The 19,409-nt window shown below is 37.7% G+C and overlaps 1 protein-coding gene across 2 annotated transcripts in view; it reads left to right on the top strand.

The window, feature by feature from the left end:
• CPNE4 (copine 4) overlaps nt 1–19,409 on the top strand; it is a 229,248-nt gene that overhangs the window by 156,786 nt on the left and 53,053 nt on the right. For both annotated transcript variants that reach the window (XM_059468798.1, XM_059468789.1), the window contains one exon: nt 18,492–18,590. In XM_059468798.1, the coding sequence (XP_059324781.1) occupies nt 18,492–18,590 (99 nt within the window). The remainder of the gene's footprint in view (nt 1–18,491; nt 18,591–19,409) is intronic.

Genomic DNA, 19,409 nt, shown 5'->3' with positions numbered 1-19,409 from the left:
TTATTAATGTTGCATTTACTTCCAAAGCCCCTTCAGAATCCCTTAGATATTTTATCTGCTGTATTAATAGCATGAATAAAGCCTATCAGTGTAGTGACTTAAACCATGGAAAGGCTTTCTGGGCTGGGATGAAATTGCAGGTGCTCTTCAGGCCTGGGTTTGTACTGAGTCTTTGGATATTAGGCCTCCTTAAGCCTCAGGAGTATCTGCTGGAAAAATGAGAGTAATGATGTTGTCTTCTGTTACTGTTCTGGATCTGGATGCCCATAGATGGATACAGAACTGTATGAAAATTTAGCCTGGAAGGGACCTTAATGTTTTTAATTCAAAAGACCTTTTTAACAGTATTTCTTTTAGATGAATATGTAGAACTAGAGAATAAACATGAAAGGAGTTTTTATCTTCCAGCCCTTTCCCTAAACTGGAAGTAAACTGAAACTGTGTGACGTTCAGCCTGATTCAAGTGCTTTTAACTGAAATTCACTGGGGATTTTTGCCTGGGATTTTTAAAAAGTACCAATTATTTCTATGTACCTAACCTGAGGCAGTCTAGGAAGATCTGATTTTTCAAAAGGGTTTCTTCTCAGTACTTTTCTCTGAAAAATCTCTTGAAGAGACTTAACTGGAGGAGTCAAAATCACAAGTCTCCAATGAATTTTTTTCATTTGTGAAGTTAGTTCTGTATCTCAACTTTATTATTTTGTCTAGATATACATCTAGGCTCCCTCTGAACTCAACTGTCTATTAAATTGACTGACTTCTTAAATTTTGCAAAACAGAGGCAGAGATCATATTTCCTGGTAGGGGCCAGTTGACTGTCATGTTTGATCAATTTCTATGGTAGCTTTCAGTTCTTCTGGAAGACAAGATCTTCTAACACAGTGAGGAGCACATCTCTTAAAGAGAATTATGCTAACTGCATTTGGTTTTGTAACTCTTGCTAGTATGTTGTGATAATAAAAAAATAGCCATTTTTCTGTAAGTGAATGGAAGATTATACTTATAACCACTGAAAGCAGCCATTCCTCTTCTTACTTGCTTTCTTGTGCATTTGTTAAATGTATTTCTTTATTTCACAGTTCCAGTGTGTGGAACTAACAAATCTTTTCATAACACATTTACTTCATAATTTTAATATTGAGTATTTATTCAGAGCATTCCTTTGAAGGACTTTGAAACACCCTGCAATTAATTCTTTTGTACACATGTGGTGTTGGAGCTGGTTTCTAACATGACCGCCCTGAGGAGAACTAGAGAGAGCAAAACCCTGCCTTTAACTCAGGTGACACTGCAAAGCACCCTTGTCCAAAAAATGAATTAGACCTCAGCAAGTTATAGAAATAAAACAAAAGGATAACATTCTTAAATACTATTGCTTACCTTATGATCTGAAAATTATTTCGTATGTACAAAGACTCATTTTTATATGTCAATTGAGATATAGTCATGAAACTCCAGGAAGTCAAGTTTTAAATTGTTAAAATACTTGGGACAAGTTGCAGCACATTTCTGGTTTAATGCAGGGACACTGTCACTCAGGTTACATAGCCAAGCAGTTTTATACCTCAAGCCCATCTTTTTCCTAGTTCCAGAGGATGGGAAGAGTGATAATGTGTACAGAAATAGCTTGACTGAGAGTTCATCAGTGGTAGAACCAGGACTCATTGCCACCTGTACCTAACACTCGTGATGGCTGCTAAGCATCAATAGATGTTTTCCATAGATTAAGAGAATTTTACCAGAAAAGATTGATTTAACTGCATCTGGAAATTCATGGAAAAACGCCTATTTTGACAAAAATTTTCCTTGAGAAATATTTTAAGCAGGATGGGAAATTCTGTTTGGAATAACAGAGAGAAAGAAAGGGAGGAAGCAATTAGCACTGCAAGAGTCCCCAGGCCAGAGCAGCTGGCTGAGATGCAGAAAAGCCATTTGAATACAAGTCATTCACTTATTGACTAATTGCAGGCTGGCTTTCCCAGTCTTTTCTGTTGAAGCAGATCCACATTGTATAATTAAAATGGGGGGAGTGAACAAGAGAAAGGCTGATGCCATCATATGATATTTAAATGCTTCTCTTTCATGTGGGAAACTCAGGTTCAAAACCTTGCCTTAATAAATATTTAAAGATTTATGCAAAACAAAGCAGCTTCAACAGAGAAGAACAACAGAGAAGCACAGAGCAGAAGCCTGGAATAGTTTCTATAACAGTGGATAAAGCCCATGCATAAAAAGTGGGGGAAATGATGGAGCAACAAGTCAAAATTTAAAAGGCCCTTACCCACAGGCCAGAAACACTATCTTCTCTTCCTTTCCTCCATTCCTAAAAGAAATATTAACAGTCTTGGATTTGTTCTGGTTCAGGAGGAGGGAGTCTTCTGAAATCCTGGAAAACCTCCAGGGAGAGAAAAACATTTTTCCCATGCTCTCATTAGAAAAGAGTTTGTTATTTACTAGGACAGGTGTAGCAGGCAGAATCTTAGAGATATGCAGGATATCCAGGCTGTCGTCTAAGGATAGGAATTAGAATTATATAGCATGAGAAACCAACAAGTCTTCATAAAATTTAATCCCTTTAAGAGGAGCAACAGGTCCTGCTTGGAGCCCTCATTAACATATCTGGAAAAAATATCTAACCAGCCTGATTATTGGTATTTTGTTTTAACAGATGAGTGAAACAAATCCACAGAAATTAACTCCTGGCCCAAAATTATTCTAGTAGTTCTAGACACTGAGCTTTGTGCTTAGGTACATACAGGTAATTTTCAGAATATGAGGCATTTTGTATATATATTTCCCAACTAAATGCAGCAGTATAATGATGAGAATTTAATGATGTGTAACAAGTTGACATCTTTGTTCAAATGTCAGCAAGTGCAAGCTCGCACTTGCACAGTGCAATACTAAAATGAAATTATGACTTCAAAAATGAGCAAATCCACTTTCAAGTCCGAGACCTGTTTTCAATAATTTGAATCTCCATTAAGGACCATGCCAACTCTTTATACACTACTGGAATTAAGCCTAACAGTACTCTGTGAGCAGTCAGAAAGCAAAGTGTATGACAAATATTGAAGAAAGTTCTGTCCTAAATAATGTTAGATTTCCTGGAATACAGATTTCTCTGAGCCCGGAGTATTCTCAGGCCTATTCATATGAAAGGTTATTTACTAATTTCTCTCTGTATTTCCTGAGAGATTCTACCCTTGATTTCATCTTTCCACTTGTGAATCCCCACTGACTGCTCAGCCTCACCAACAGTATCTTGGCTGTAAACTGACTGACTGCTAAGCAAAAATACTTTTTCTGCATCCAGAGAAGGTCTACCAGGGACAGTTTGTGTGGCTTTGGAATAACTGATCCAACTGGTAGGTGGGGGCTGGTTTGCAGGGAGATTGACAGCTGTTAATGACTCAAAAACTCTTCCCCACGGTGCTGCAGAAAGACAATGCAGTGAATTGCTGACATGCTGGTGCACACCTAGTGGAAGTGAGTGCTTTTGTGGGCTCTACACATTGCATGCTGATCTCCTTGCCAGCAAGAGGTACCTCTTTTGAGTTCTCAGCAGAAGTCTTCTGGGAATCAGTGTCTTTGTACACAGCAGAGTCATCACAAATTGGAAATATTTCTGTGTATGCATGTGAAAGGTAAAGAAAAGTATTTTCTGACTGCAGAGTTCCTTCTCTTTCTAAGTAGCTCTGTGAAGCCAGTCTCTGGCTTCGTGCTAGATCCACCAGAAACTTCTTGTTATCTGTTCATAGGACAGAGTTAACTTCTAGGAGGATGGGAGTTGCGTACCAGATGGGTTCCTGGTACACTGCTTACTTCTTTTGTAATACATGAGCATAGAATTTATACATTTTCCTCAGGGGCATGTAAGCAACTTTTTCATTCCAGTAACATTCCTGAAAATATCACAGGTTTATTTTTCCATCATTATATCTGCTCTTCATTTCATCCAATGCATATCAGAATTAACTGCAGTGTGGCATGTGCTTTACTCCTGAGCAGCTGCTGTAAAGATAGAGTTCTCACACTACTACACTTGCAGTTTGGGGTTTTTTCCTGAGGTATTCCTTCTGAGGGCCCTATCCAAAGGCCATTGAAGGTCAATGGGACATTCTCAGCTGGTGTAAATTATACAGCTCCATTTACTTTGGCTAATATTGACAGTGTGCATCAGATGATACCTCCTAATCTTCACCTTAGAGAGAATTGTTTTTCCTATATGTATATAGGACTAGTATTAGATTGCACACCTCATATTCACAGAGTAGGTCCCTAATTAGGTTAGAGTACTCTGTTCTGCCTACCTGTCTCAGGAATAATGTTGTTTCATTTCATAATGACATAATGGTGCCACCTGCAGTCCACAGCCTTATACAAATGGTTTGGGATAATGTGGCTCACAGTAATAAAGCACTGAAAAACACAGAAATGGGAAGGGTAACAATCATCAGTTATTTGTAGAAGGGACTGCATTTTAAGAAAATATGCTTTATTTCAGCTACCATAATAGGACCCTAAATTTATCAGTATTTTCCTTGGAAATGTAGTCACTGCACCAGTAATCTTTGCACTGGTGACTCGTCAGAGGCATCCAGTAAAGCTCAGTACATTATTCTCTGTAGCTCTTTATGATACCAAGTGCTCTGGAACCTGCCAAGACCCCTCATTGCAAATATCAGCCCCTGTGCACACATCCTCAATAAAAAAGCTCATACCATGTAACCTGAGTTTGAATCTGAGAGATATTTTCTTATTAGCAGTGTAAAATCAGAATGATTAACTGATTAGTGTAGTTCTCTTGTGTCTTTCTGATCTATTTGGTTTTCTCTTTTCCTGTTTTATAGGGAAACCTATTTCCTTGTATGGAAGAATGGCCCAACTACCAAGTGTTCTGCTACAAATTCTTTATTATTATTACTTTTAATATGTGGATTTTGACATGATTTTCATAAGTTTTTCTTCCACCTCCTTTTCATAGCTGTTAAAAATAGAGTGCATTTTTGCTTTACCTAAATAAATGAAAATAAGAAGTGGCAACCTGTACAGAGACAATGGGCAAACATACCATACTTTTCGTTTGGGAAAAGAAACATGGTGAAATAGAGAAGACATGAGAAAATCCTATTAGTTCCAGTTGCAGTTTTTTCATAGGATGAACTAAGGTATTTATGACTTGGATCTTTTTTTAAATTAATTTTCCTTGTGGGTAGTCTTCAGAGACTATCTGCAGAGCAGAGGGAATAACCACTTCTTTCTGCCTGAATATTCTGCTATGTGTAGGGTCTCTCTTTCACTGATATGTGATCGTTGTTTAATAGGGTATTGATACAGGCACGTTTTACTCTATTTCCTTTAATAGTAGTAAGATAAATTACCCACATTAGTAGGAAATAGGGTTTATAATTACATTGAAGTAAATGTTTGATTCCCCTTCTTCTTCCATTGGTAATTATTTTAATGACAGCTTCTTAATTCACCTAGCAGAGTAATGAGAACGTCTGCACCTACATGATTTTCCCAAACGCAAAGGAAATTGCACATTCATCTGACATAATGTTAACATTAGGGAATGAATTGCCAGCTCAGTTTTAACCAGACCTCTTTTTATTCACCTTCAGTTATTTTTTGCTATAATTTTGTAATTCATGCAATCCTGATTGCATATTCAGAGAAGATACTTACATAGCTGAGCACTGCTACTTCCTACCACTTATTTGGAGTACAAACACAGAGATCAGCTATTGAAAGTCTGGGTTTAGAGTGCCAGCTCCACTCTTAGGGAAGTTCTTGCTTTTCCACAATGCAGCATTTCTTGGCATCTTCAAAACGCAGAAGCCCTCTGCTAAACCCAGGAAACAGGCATTGCTGCTTTTCTCCAAAACTGTTTGCTGGGTTTATATGCTATAAAATAGTCAAGTATGGTAACCCTACTACTTTTTTGTGTTCTTCAGTCTGGGGTGTGTTAGTGGGTAGTTGTAACTTGAGAACAAGCATACTGAAATGTGTGGGGTTTATCTTTACAGGAATTTCTCATGGAATCAGACATTTTCTTTCATTTCTTCTCATTGCTCCTCAACACCCTGAGAACAGATTTGAAATGCAGAGGAGGAAACTTAAAATGGGTGGATATGTTTTCATTTTATCCTTCTATGCTGTTATGCCATGGAAGTATATGCTTTTTAAGTTGTTCTTTGACACTTAGTCACTTTCAATAACAAAAAGGAGCTAGATTTTCAGCTGCTGAGAGATGATGGTGGAACAACGAGCAGTGATGATCTTAGGTGCTTTCAGCACAGTAATTGCAAAATCTTTCACATGAGCAAGGCTTCATGCACTGCTGCTGCTGGGCAGCCCAATTCCGTTCTGGAATTGACTCTGGCACCTCCTCACGAGCTGGCATCAGTGCTCAGTGACACCTCGGGGCAGGAAGCAGCAAATAACTCTGTGCCAGCCTGAACTGCAGGGGTTGTTGACATGGCAGAAATTTAATTGCTTGTGCTGGAATCAGGCCAGGAAACAGGGTCAGCTCTCTTGTCCTTTGAAAAAAAGTATTCTGGCACATCACAGATGCAGCAGCAGCACTTGGAGTTGCAGCAGAAAATTTTTGCAGCGAGCTTCGATCCTATCCTGTATTTAGAGGATTTTCCCTGAGCTGAAGAGCCCACCCTGTAACCCTGTTACCTAAGGATTCACCCAAATAAAGTCAGTGTCTGTCTTCACTGGTATCTTTTGCCAAAATCCTGTCTTTTGAGGCTAGGATGAAGGTATATCTCTGCCACTTTATTCAAATGCCACTGATGATAGCCATGTGTCACTTTCTTTATTTTAAAGGAAAGAAAAGTGGTTGGATACAGGTTTATTTTCAAAACAGACACATACCTGTTAGAAATCTGATAATGCAATAGAAAAACAGAAATCCCAAAAATAAAACTGATAGTAAACACAATCACCTCTTATTGTCACAGGAAGACATGCCAAGAAACAGAATTTGAATGTTTCCTTCCTGAAAATCTTAATGTTGAGCTTCTCATCACTGATTCTGGGCATTTGGGGCTCTTCATTTTCCTGTGTTGTGTATATGGCAGAACTTTGTTGAGGTTGTTTAGTACCAAACTTCAAACTTTCGCTTAAGTCACAACATATTGCTCTTGAGTGAGAAACAGGATAAGCATAGAAACTCTTCAAAATAAAGATATAATTTCACCAAAAAATCATTATCTGTTTTTAGGCGGTTCAGAAGAGGAAGGGAAAGAAAATTAATCAAATTAATAACTGTTTGTGCACGCTTTGCATATTTAGCAAAAGAAAATCACAATAGTGATTTAAGGCAACTGCTTTCTGGACCACTTAGTGTGCAGCAGACTATTTGTGTCTTAGTAATATTGTTACACTTACAGAAAGCTGTCAGATTCCTTCTTTTAGTTCCAATGTATGTAGCTGAGTTTCCTTATGAGTCAGTGTTTAAACAGCATCATGTTTCCCTGATAAAAAGCAGGGAAGGACTCATACAAGGCAAGATCAAAATACTATTTTAATTGTTGATTTGGAATGCATATATATTCTATAAAGTGTATTCTAGAATATATATTTTGTGTATATATATATGTGTATATGTACATACACATATATATGTATACATACAATATGTATATTATGTATATATTCTAAATATATATACAATTTTTTATAAATTAATTCTATATTCTTTCATTAATATAGAATTATAATATGTTACATTATAGTATATATGTATATTTTACAGTGCCTCATCTTCATAGGGGAAGAATCTGGCCTCCCCAGATGCTACAGCAAAGCGCTCAATTACCTCATTAGGCTGAAGCTTTCATCTGATTTCTAGATCATTTCACCCATGTGGAAACTTCAGTGATTCTATTTTCCACAGCAAATTTTCTGCCACTGTTTTTCTCCTTTCCTTCCATGGCTCTGTCCTTATAAAATATTCCTACAGAAGAGACTGCTCTATTCATATATGGCCACCCCCTCAGCTTTGCCACTCGTGCAGGGTTACCAGGATGCTGAGCACTTGAGGTTTTCAGCCTGTTTTTCCCTGAGATGTTGGAAACAAACCTGATAGGCAAATGCAAGAGCTCCCTGCTCCTGAGCCAGCTTTCTCAGGATGCTCACCCTCACATTCCCACCCCACCATACAACTTGCTTGTTTGTACCAAGTGTCACATCTGTTGTTATGGAAAGAGATAAACCTGGAAAATATAGAGCAGCTACTAAGAATATGTAATTATGGAGAACACTTATTAAACACTTGAATGCATGCAAGGGGAATACAAGCAGGAAAGGAAGTCTGCAAAGATTAAAATAGATATTCTAATGTACTATGTTAAAGTGTTGTTTTCTACTCAGTACAAGAACAAAACAAGAAACCAGCATATTAATTTTTTTTATATAAAATCCCACATAAACGTGAGCAGTTACATAAAAAATATTATATTTGTCAAGTGTTGCTGTTTCACAGTTTTGGCAGTTTCATGAGCTTCCAAGAAAATAACTGCTCTTTAGCTGATACATGATGTTTTTAGAAGATCCAGGCACCATGTCATCTTAATTTAACTCTTTACTGGATATCTATAATAGTACATTGCCTTGGGTACTTGTGGCTTTGCAGGGATTTAGGTTCTTCATGGAGATGCTTTCAGTGCAGGGAGATGAATTCAACACTAAACACAGCATAGGAAATAAAATGTGACTCTGGACAGAAAACTAAAACAGTGCTGAAAAGGGCTGGTGGTTTTGTTTCCAACTGTGTGTTCTGTGCACTAATTGTGAGGTGTTATATGGAGGACTCACCTTGAAGCATCTGTGCACCTGTGTGAAAGCACTAACTGAAGCTTAGAACAGGAGAAAAACAAACAAAAAGTAAATAAACCAAAAGAACAAAAAACACATCCCAGAAATGAGGCCCTTTGCACTTGGAGATGACTGCTAAAAGAAGTGCAAAGTGTTCATTACAAATTTCTTAAGGATTTAAAAAATCAAGTATGTGACTATGAGATAAGGAACTGTGACCTTTATTCTCAGACCTTTACCCTTAAGTTAAGCTCAGGTTTAACCTTTAACATTGATGTCTAAGGTTACTTTAGCCATTTCTGTTATAATGGCCTGTGCTCTGTCTCTACCTATATCTCTTGGTTTTCCATATGAAACATAGTTTAGAATACTATTTTAATAAACATTTAGAATTGCTTCATGTTTCTCAATTGATTTCCTGTCGACTTTATACTAAAAACTTTCTATATTTGAAATCTCTAATGGTCTTCATTTTAGAACTTGCCTATAATTGGGAAGACCCACCTCCACTGTGTTGTCATGCACTGAATAGTGTGGCCAGTTCAGGGCCATTAAACCTGTTTGCCAGGTCATTCTTTTGTAATGATATCCAAGAGATGTGTCATTAAGTCCCCCACTGACTGACAACAGAACAAACAGTGTAATCAGTTACTTTCTGTAAACATTCATAATTATTACAATTGGTGTTTGGGGACAGCTTGATGTTGCTCTGGTGTGGAAGAGCATTTTGTACTCTTCCATCACCATCTTGCTTTCCTCTTTGACATACAAGGCAATGGCTGATTTTTATCTGCTGCTTTTCAGAGGGCAAGATAAAGCTAACAAGCTTTTTGTAGGAACTGAACGTAGATAGTGGAAACTGGATAGAATTTTGTTCTCTCTGAGAGCTTTTAGATATGCAGACGTGAATTATGGTGAATTTCACTGCTGTGCTTTCAGCTTCTCCAAAAGGTAACCCAGAGTGGTCTGCCAATGAGTAATGCTCTTTTTTGCTATGTAGGGAATTGTTAGTAACTTCGATGAGCAGAAATCTCAGATACATCTAATGGGAGGAGGCGCTGCTGGGTCAGTACACTAGTTTATCATCTCTCACAAAAGTTTAGAAATATTCTTTTGCATAAGGACAGAACAGATTGAGAACTAGAAGAAGGGATATTCATGGAGAAAACTACAGGAGGCATATTGATAATATCACAACAGGAGCCTCAGGAGAGTATTTCCAGAAGTTTTTGCTCTTGCTACATTTTGCTATTTGTTCATCATAACTGAAAAAATGTTGCACATTACATTGTGGACTACAGGGCCAAAGACAGTCTCAGAAACTTAAATCTGCTTGATTGACATGGAAAGTCACCATTTTATACTCACCTGAAAAATAGTCCAGCCTGTTCTCTTAATTGTTGGACAATTTAAGTCTTCATGACCAAAAGCAGGATATTAAAAAACTTGCCCAATTTCTGTGTTGCATATTAAGTTGCTAGGGGTGTTTTTAGACAGACATGCCCAAAAAAAGTTATTAACATGGAATTCTTTAATATAAAGAAAGTGTAACAGAACTACACAGATGTAAGTTCTAAAATGAAGACCATTAGAGATTTCAAACATAGAAATTTTTTGGTATAAAGAGGACATGAAATCAATTGAGAAACATGAAGCAATTCTAAATGTTTATTAAAATAATATTCTAAACCATGTTTCCTATGGAAAACCAAGAGATATAGGTAGAGACAGAGCACATTATATGTATGTTAGGTCTCATCTGCAGAAATGGAAGTGTGCATGCATTTGTGTCCATGCTGAACCTGTTCAATTACTGTTTGATTGCTTGTAAATATACTGAGGATGTTGTTGCATAAACCTAGACTGTTAAGTAGAAGCTTATTTATGTTTTCACCGTGAAAACCCTAGAGAGTCATTGAAAATCCAGTTATAAGTTCTCCCTCACATACTTTACCTTATTGTAGCATATTTCTCTGTTTCAGAGAAGTATCTGTGGGCTTCATTAGTCAGCACTGAAAGAACTGTGTTTGAGGCTCCTAGGCACCCTTGTAATACAAATAAGGGTAATCAACAAGCTGTGGTTTTAAGTAATTGGTTTTGGAATGACCCTGATGATCCTTACTTGCTGTGAGCTGTCAAGAAAGGGCAATGTCCAACTGTGAGGATTCCTGTCATTGCTGAGCCACTGCTGCTGTACTTAAACCTCTAGTGCTGGTGTAGAGATGCTGGTTCAGTGAAAGTGGTTCTGTAAATGGTCTCTGTTTTTACTTTTCAAGAACTGAAGTAGACTCAGACAGGTGCCATATCACAGCTGTCAACAAAAATGACTCACTCACTTCCATTTTGAGTCAGAGTATCTGCCTTGTTTTGTAGAAAAATAAGAACTCCCCTTCACTCTTCTCTCCAGGCAAATAATTTTAAAATCAAACTTCCCATGTGTTTATATACACAGGCAGATTATTTTCTTTGTGTTTTGTGTCTGTCTTGGCTGCTATAATAACTGCAGCATGTCAAAGGCAATGCAGAATCTCTTGGCATTAACCAAGAAGAAGCTATCAATGAGTTTGTGTCTCAAGTGTCCTTCAACAGGCAAAGGACCTGAGTCCAGTAGAACACTATAAACACTATAAACTTTTAACATCTCAATTACCACCATCTATGTACAGGAGGCACAAAGGTGTTAAAGAAATCTTGGCACTTGTTGAAGATTATGTGAAAATTCTCATTGTCTGCAATGGAGCCAGTATTTCACCTAATGTTTGAGGAGCAAACTCAGCTGTGCTGGAATGAACTGGTGTCAGTCCATTCTGGTTCAGAAGAATAGAAGATGTGGTTTTCAAAAAAATGTTGCTCTGTAGTTAAAAAGAAGACTTTGAAATCTGCTTCTACTTCAGCTTTAACAGAAGCTACACGTATTCTAACAGCATAATATATGAACTCTTTTTCCTCCATTAGTTCAGGGGGTTTTGAGTACTTTAGTTTGAAGAACTGAGCTAATCTCTCTGAGAAGAAAAAATTAAAATATTTTATCTACAGTGCTCTGAAGCAGGTTTTACTTGAGCCAGTGAGAGACTTGCAAGAAACATTGATTCATTTCAGTTGCTTCTCTCTATTCTCACTGGAAACCAACTTCAGAGGAAATTGGAAATGAGACTTTAAAAGTTTATTTTCACTTTCTGGAGAAGCCCTACTATTACAGCATCCTGAGTGGGTCGCTGCTGGTGAGAGAGAGACGGTGAATCTTGTTTCTAGATCAGAAGGCTGGATTTATTGATCTATGATATATAATACATTATGACTATACTAAATAGAATAAAGAGAGAGGTTGCAGAGGTTGCTGGCTAAGCTAAGAATAGAAAGAAAGAAATCTAAAACAAAGTTGTGTCCAGGGACTCAGTCCCCTAGCTTGCACTGGTGATTGGCCCTTAATTATAAACATATAAAATGGGCCAATCAAGGTGCATCTCATTGGATTCTACAGCAGCTGATAACAATTGTTTACATTCTCTTCTGAGGCCTCTGCCCTCCAGAAGAGGCAGAAATCTGAAAGAAAGGATTTCTGTGAAAAAATGTCTGCGACACCAGTATTTCATATATATATATATATATATATATATATATATATCAGAAAAAACCAAATTTCTGTACTGTGCTGTTTAAAATGTAGAATTTGGCTTTGGAACGTCACAACTAGACAAACAAGATAACTTGAAGTGTTTTCTTTTATACTGAAGGTTTTACATAGTTCTTCTGATACCCAAGTGGGGAGAATGGGTAAATAGTGGAAAAAGGTCTTCCTACAAAAAAGACATTTTTTAAGTATTCCAAACTGGGTATGGATAATTTAGGGAGGTACAGTTGTATATTTGCTTCATTATTAAGTAGTAATAACCCTGATGAGAGACAGACTGTTCCAGAAAGATCATTTCGATAATCAAGTACATTTTTTTCTGAGATTTTCTTCACCTTCTCTATCTGGTAGGGGGTTTGAGGGGAGCAGGGGGATATGGGATGGCAAGTTGGGCATTTTTGGGGGGGGGGGGTTTGTGTGTGTTGGGGTTTCTGTTTGTTTGGTAAGGTTTTTTTTAAGTTTTCATTGATACTAGAGGATGAACTAAAGAAGCAGTTGTTTGTAGCCTTTTGCCACCACATACCTCCTGCAGTTCAGAGGGCTACAAGAAGTAGAGCAGGTCACTGATGTTGTCTTAAGACCTCATTTCTTTGAAACATAGTGTCATACAAACTCTACCAATAAAAATTATTGTGCTGTTATTTTAGTTTAGAGTTAATTGGTAAAAACTTAATGACTGGGCTGTAATTCATTCCATTCAAATCCAACAGTAAGCATTCTCCTTCTTGCCACAATATATCTTGTTTCACAGAAATGCAAGGAAGAGCCATCCAAGGCAGTGTCTGTACAGAATTTTAGCCATTTTGTTCAGTACTTTTACCCTAACACATAGCTGGGTCTCGGGACTCCAGCTGGTCAGAGTGACCCCAAGATGTGTTAGAGAGTCTCTTTTCCCAGCCCAGCAGTCAAAGAAGCACTCAGAGCTCTTCAGTTCTTGGTTTCAAGGTTGTTTATTGTTTCCTATCTATAAAACTCTTTCTCTGGCCTGCTGAGGTCTGCTCAGCAGGTCAGACAGAGGCACACCGGCCACCCTCAGGGCGGTGTTATCTTTTTACACTAAAAACTATGTGTACATTATTTACAATAACTTCCCAATACCTATCATCTATGTTAGACAGTGAGTTTCTACTCTAAACCAATCCAAAAGTGCCACCATCACAGCAGGAGATGGAGGCCAAGAAGAAGAAGGAGAAAGACTGGACGTGCCCAGATTCCTCCATCTTGCCTCCTGAACCTCCATTCTAAAAACCCCAGAAAATCTATTTTTCACCCCGTGACAAACTAACTCTTATTCTACTTAGACTTTTGTGGCTTGCAGATCCTCATATAAGGTTGGTGATTTTTTCCATGGGTCATAATCAAAGTCACAGGTGTCTTGGGCTCTGTGCCAAGGTCTCTGAGCCCCCTGGCAGGGGTTCGAGCAATCCAGGACAGCCACAGGTATGTCCTGAATTCTGACAGCTAGACACAACAGGTAATTAATGGACAAAGAGAATTCTCTTCCATGAAAGGTATTGCTTCCACTCCTTATTGAATGTCAGGGGTCACATACTGAAGTAAAAACACAGAAAAAAGTTTCCTTTTTGACGCAACAGATGAACTAGATCAGAGCCAGATCAGGGTAGGGAGCCTCCTGTTCAAGGGACTTGACTGTGACTGCTTGAGGCTGCTGCCTTTCTCTCTGTCTGGCACTTCTGCTGGCATGGGGCAGCTGGAGAGTGGGCCAGGGATTTGGGTTTCTTTCCCACCCAAGCCAGTATCTTTTGGTCACAAGTTATCCAAGTGTTTTAAGTGAAGTGAGCTCTTAGGTTTTCAGGAGGGCTGTCTAACACTCTTCCTCTCCAGCTAAGTGGCAAGGCAGTACCAGCACAAGCCATGCTAACATTTCATAGTTGGACTTTGAACATACACACACAGAGCTGGAGAAACTCAGGCTGGCAAGATTGGGAATATTCCATTTTTTTACTGGCTTTGTGCATGCTATAATCTGAAGTGTCTGGCTAGCTGAGGGAAACTTGAATGGATTATTTTCAAGAAGTACATTTCCACAGTCTGGCTGTCAGCTGCCTCCTGGTAGGATTTAGTCAGGAGACTCACTGCCAGTCTTTTAGAAACTAACCTTCAGAGCATGTCTGGGGCTTGATCATAAATTACACTGTTAAGTTCCCCATCTCTCCATTACCCGTACCCAAAGGTGCTGTATGTAATAGTTCTCTCATTGTGAAACTCAAATGGGGACAAATCACTTCAAGCATTTCTCAGAAGCTGTGTAGGAAAAATAACCTCAGTATCTGCAGACACACAAGCACATGCTTACTGTAGCCAGACTTTTCTCTTACTTAGTTCTGGTAGTTAAAGCTAGCTGGGATGATGACTATGGGAAGAATTATTTTATAACAATTGTACCAGAATTTTGTCAGCTCTAGTATCAAGACTTGGGAAAAGTCTCAGTATAATCAGAAATCATGCATGTGAGTTGTTGCTCAGGCAGAGGTAGCGAGATTAATCTAGCTGTCATTTTCTGGGAAGCATTAGGAAAATCAGCCAGAGAATCCTGTGCTGTTGTAGCTCCAGTGCCAATGCAATCTTTCTTGAATGCCCTTTGTAGGGAGAGTATTGGCCAAATTTAATCTTGGTAAAAAATTTGAAAATTAAACCAGGGAAAAATTCCATCAGCATCCAACTGAGATATCTTTTTTTTTTTTTTTTTAATGGACGTTCTCCAGTGAAATGTTCCATTTTAGCCTAGAAAGAAATCTCTCATTTTGCTGTATTTACAAGAGCTGAAATAATGAAGATGTGGATACCCAGAAGTGATCCTCTGATGTCATTTTAACTCAGTCTACTGGTTAGCTCTAGTAAGGATAGCATAGGGTTCCCTCTCCCTGCACTCAGTGGGTATTTTAAGGAGGAAGATAGGATCATGCAGGCTGATGCAATAGCACTGACTGGAAAGATGTTCTCCATCATTCCAGTCAGTGCTATTCCAGCACCATGAAGCATTAGCAGAGGTTTTTATTCCCTGTATTGGAGCTTGTAAGCTGTAGGTAGGAAACTGAATTCTTTCACAAGTTATCTCAACACTGATTTACCAGCATTCAAACTAAGTGTATGGAAAGCCTCCTTAAATTAATGAGACTTTTAATAGATTGTAGGTATACTGTTAATCATCTACTTAACAACCTCAAGGAGTAGAGACCCAAAGAACACATTAAGGTTTGCCTAAAGCTAAAGTATGATTTACATTGTGGAGGATTTGATTTGAAGAAAGACCAAAAAACCTTTAAAGTATTTCATAGGGAAATAATGCTTTGGTTTGGTTATCATCTGTGGTCTTTACCTGATTGTGGATAATTTGCAAAGATCCTTCCCTGCTTATTTGATCTGTCTGAGTTGGTTTTTATAAAAATGTCTGGACCACATTAGTTCAATGTTTCAGAAATGCTTTTCACATACATTTAAAATGTGAGATCATTACTGTGTACAACATGTTTTTCAGACAGTAACAATTAATTTCTACAGCCAGATGTGAAACTTGGGGGGAAAAAAAAGAAGTCATAATGGATGTACATACAGGAATCCCCTTTCTCCCTTAGCTGTAATAGAACAAATGGCACTGAGATAATTCTGTAATTGTTTGCCTTTTCCATTAAGCCAATATGAAGATTAAAGTACCATCTGGCTTTCTGAAAACTAAAGTTAGAAAACCTCCAGCTTGAAAGAAAAAGCAGTTGGATCCCCGTTGAGTGGACATTTCATATGTAATCTAACTTTGCTCCTCTCCACTCAAAGTTCTAACCACAAATAAGCACTCAGAGCTTTTCCCTCTCTGTACTTAGGGTGAGTCAGCACCCTAATAGAAATTTTTCCAAGTACCTTTTCCTGGACAACTCTGGTAACCTTGGATCTGTTCTTGTATTTATGCTCCAATTGAGTTTAAAGACAGAACCTGAAAAGGAAATCTGGTTGGATAATTTTATAATAAGAGTTCTTTTTTTTCCTTTTCTTTGTGAAATCGTAACTTTTTCAAAAACATTGTTTTCAAAGTTTCCAGCATTACTAAAACTACACTTTTTGCACATTTATAGCAATTTACTATGGCATTTTGACAAATCTTTTTATTTAGTATTACTTTTAAGATCTTAAATAGCTTTTGCAACCATTACAGAAAAAAATAATTTTAAGTCATGCTTCACCTGTGTAATCCATTCTTTATTGTATATTTATAAAGTAATTTCAATAAAAAATAAGCTTTTTATATTATCAAGAAATTTCACAGAAAAAATAAAATGAAATATTCAAGCTCTATGAAACAGAATTGATTTCAGGAATTTTTTTGTGAATTAAACTAGTTTTTCTTGGATTTATTTCTTGTTACCAGTTCATGTAAAAACTTTCTGTTGATAAGAAACAGAGAGTAATTGTTAGGGAAGATGTAATCCAAAAGAATACTCCAGGACTGTTAGTGTTGAAAATACTGTGTCTAGGTTTTTCCCTGCCACTATTACCACTATCAGAATCAGAAACCCACTTTTATTTGATTGCTCTTGTATGAAATTTAGCCTATAAACAAACGCATGCAGGAATTTCCCCTTTTTTCCATCTACCCACCCCATAAATGTCAAAGCTGCTAAAAAAAGTATCTCCAAGTCTTAGAGTAAAATATTTTCACATATTGATCTGGAGATCTTAAAATAGGAGGTGATAGGGTGGTCCAAATCTCAAGCTTTTTAGAGTCTTTCCCACACCCTCCAAAGGGACTGTCCACCTACCAGCTTTGACTGGATTATTCAGACTGGTTAGAAAGCATAAGTGGTAGGCAGGGAAGTCTGTTTTAATAAAGTGCTTTTTTTTTTTAATTTTTAAAACTCAAAATCCAGTGGACATCCATGGATTTCAGTTTCCTTCTGAGTGAACTCAGTGCCCCTTTGGACCAAGCTAACTTCAATTGGCCTGAGGAGTCTTTGAGGAGCAAACCTTGCTCTTCCTCTTGTGTTGTCTGACCACCAGTGCTGGGTCAAAAGTACAGAGCCTCATTGAGACAAAGAAGGCAGATAAAACTGTTAAAAATTATCTGCTGTTACCCTCAGAACCATCAGATAGTAATATAACAGTGCACTCCTCATGTGACAAGGCAGATGACACATTTCTGCTTTTAAAAACCCTAAAAGGTATTTTTTAGCAGGGCATTTTCAGTAAAGGCCTCCAGATTCAGTCAATGCATGTGACCTTTATCTAGAGAGAACATAAGGCAGAATTTGGGATTTTGTTCTTTAAAGCTGTGAGCCCCTTTGTTGTCCTTGGAGCAGTTTTAAAATTACAATTTAGCAAAGCATGTAGTTATTGGTATGTGCTTCTGTCTTGGCTAGTTGAGTTGTATTTAGAAAAATCTGTAAAATAAAATTCTCAAAGCTGAACTCATTGAGATATTCATCTTTATGCATGAATTTAGGCAAGTCTACCAGTGAGGTTTGGTTTGTATAGCCACTGTTGAGCAACACTGGGAAACAGCCAAGATATGGTCACCAAACACTGATGTTAATAATTTCAAAGCCATTTCAAAAAATTATGTCTGTAACTATTGACTCACCTTCACTGACTGTAAAAATGAGAAAAGTAATGTTTGCCCAAGGCAAACAGGGTTTTGAATATTAATTTGTATTTGTAAAGCACAATCAGCAAGGTAAGTTGGGACACCATTTAACCATGAATATGCAAATACACATAATCCTGTATTTTCACACCTAGCAAAATGATGCAGACGAGAAATCCTTTCCTTCTGAAATACATGCTTCATTAGGCAAACTCCATAACACAGAACCATCAGCAGCAAGCTGTGTTGAGATTCCACTTGCCATTTTAGTTTGATCAGAACAAGAATAGGATTTTAATGTCTTGTGATTTTGTTTTAGATAAAACACTCCACCCAGTGTACATAATAATTTCTCCTGTAGTGTTTTTCAATAAAATCTCTTTTCTGTCTGAAGAAAAATGTGCTCATTTGTTCTTTTCCTTATTGTCTCCTCAGTGCATAGTTTGGGACTGGGATTCCAATGGCAAGCATGACTTCATTGGAGAATTTAGCTCGACTTTTAAGGAAATGCGAGGAGCCATGGAGGGAAGACAGGTAAGTGGGAACCACCTGAGCAATCTCAATATGTAATCTTTGTAGAGCAGTGTGCCCCAGACAATCCTGCCATAAAGCAGATGGCATTGCCTCATCATTTCCCAGCATTTAGTTGTGTTGATCTCCCCCACAGGTCTTACTGTTACCTGGGCACAGTAATCTGAAAATGTAAAAGAGCATTTGTTCTTGTACGTTCATGCCTGAAATACTTTAAGGTTTTTTTCCTAGTTCCCATTCCACAGGCATTTCTTTCTGTTAAGATTTATTTCCTTTGGGCCCAAGCACATGGGTTCCATGAGGTGCTGTGCTGCAAAGCCCATTCTGGCTAACTCAAAGCATTTCCCTGCTGTCCCAAAGGCCTCTGTTGGGTGAGGGTCATTCTCCATCTCTCTCCATTTCTCATGTGCTGCATTCATCGCTGCCAGCTTTATCTAGAACCCATCGTGATGAAACTAATTGGTTTTCTAAGTGTTTCATGATTTACAGCCCTAAGGAAAAATGAAATTGTTAGCTTATCAATAATTTCACTTCTTTATGTCAGCCTGATCTTTTCAAATTGCAGTTGATAATAATTACTTAATATGATAAGTGATTTGGCATGTCTAATTTCAGAAATCATAATTTTCTATTATTACTTACTTCTAAAGGTGTTAGTTTTGATAAATTCTCTGAGGGGGAGTTAAAAATGTTGATCCTGCAGATAATTTGTATTCATTGTTCCACTGTTGCTATGATCTCAACCCCAAACACAAATGCCTAATAAGCTTTATCTGGGCTTTTTATTAAGGTTCTGTTTATAATGTGTTAACAACAATCTAA

The sequence above is a fragment of the Ammospiza nelsoni genome, chromosome 1, assembly GCF_027579445.1.
Source record: "Ammospiza nelsoni isolate bAmmNel1 chromosome 1, bAmmNel1.pri, whole genome shotgun sequence".
NCBI lineage: Eukaryota > Metazoa > Chordata > Aves > Passeriformes > Passerellidae > Ammospiza > Ammospiza nelsoni.
The sequence above is the reverse complement of the archived record's forward strand: the minus strand, read 5'-3'. Positions and strand labels throughout refer to the sequence as shown.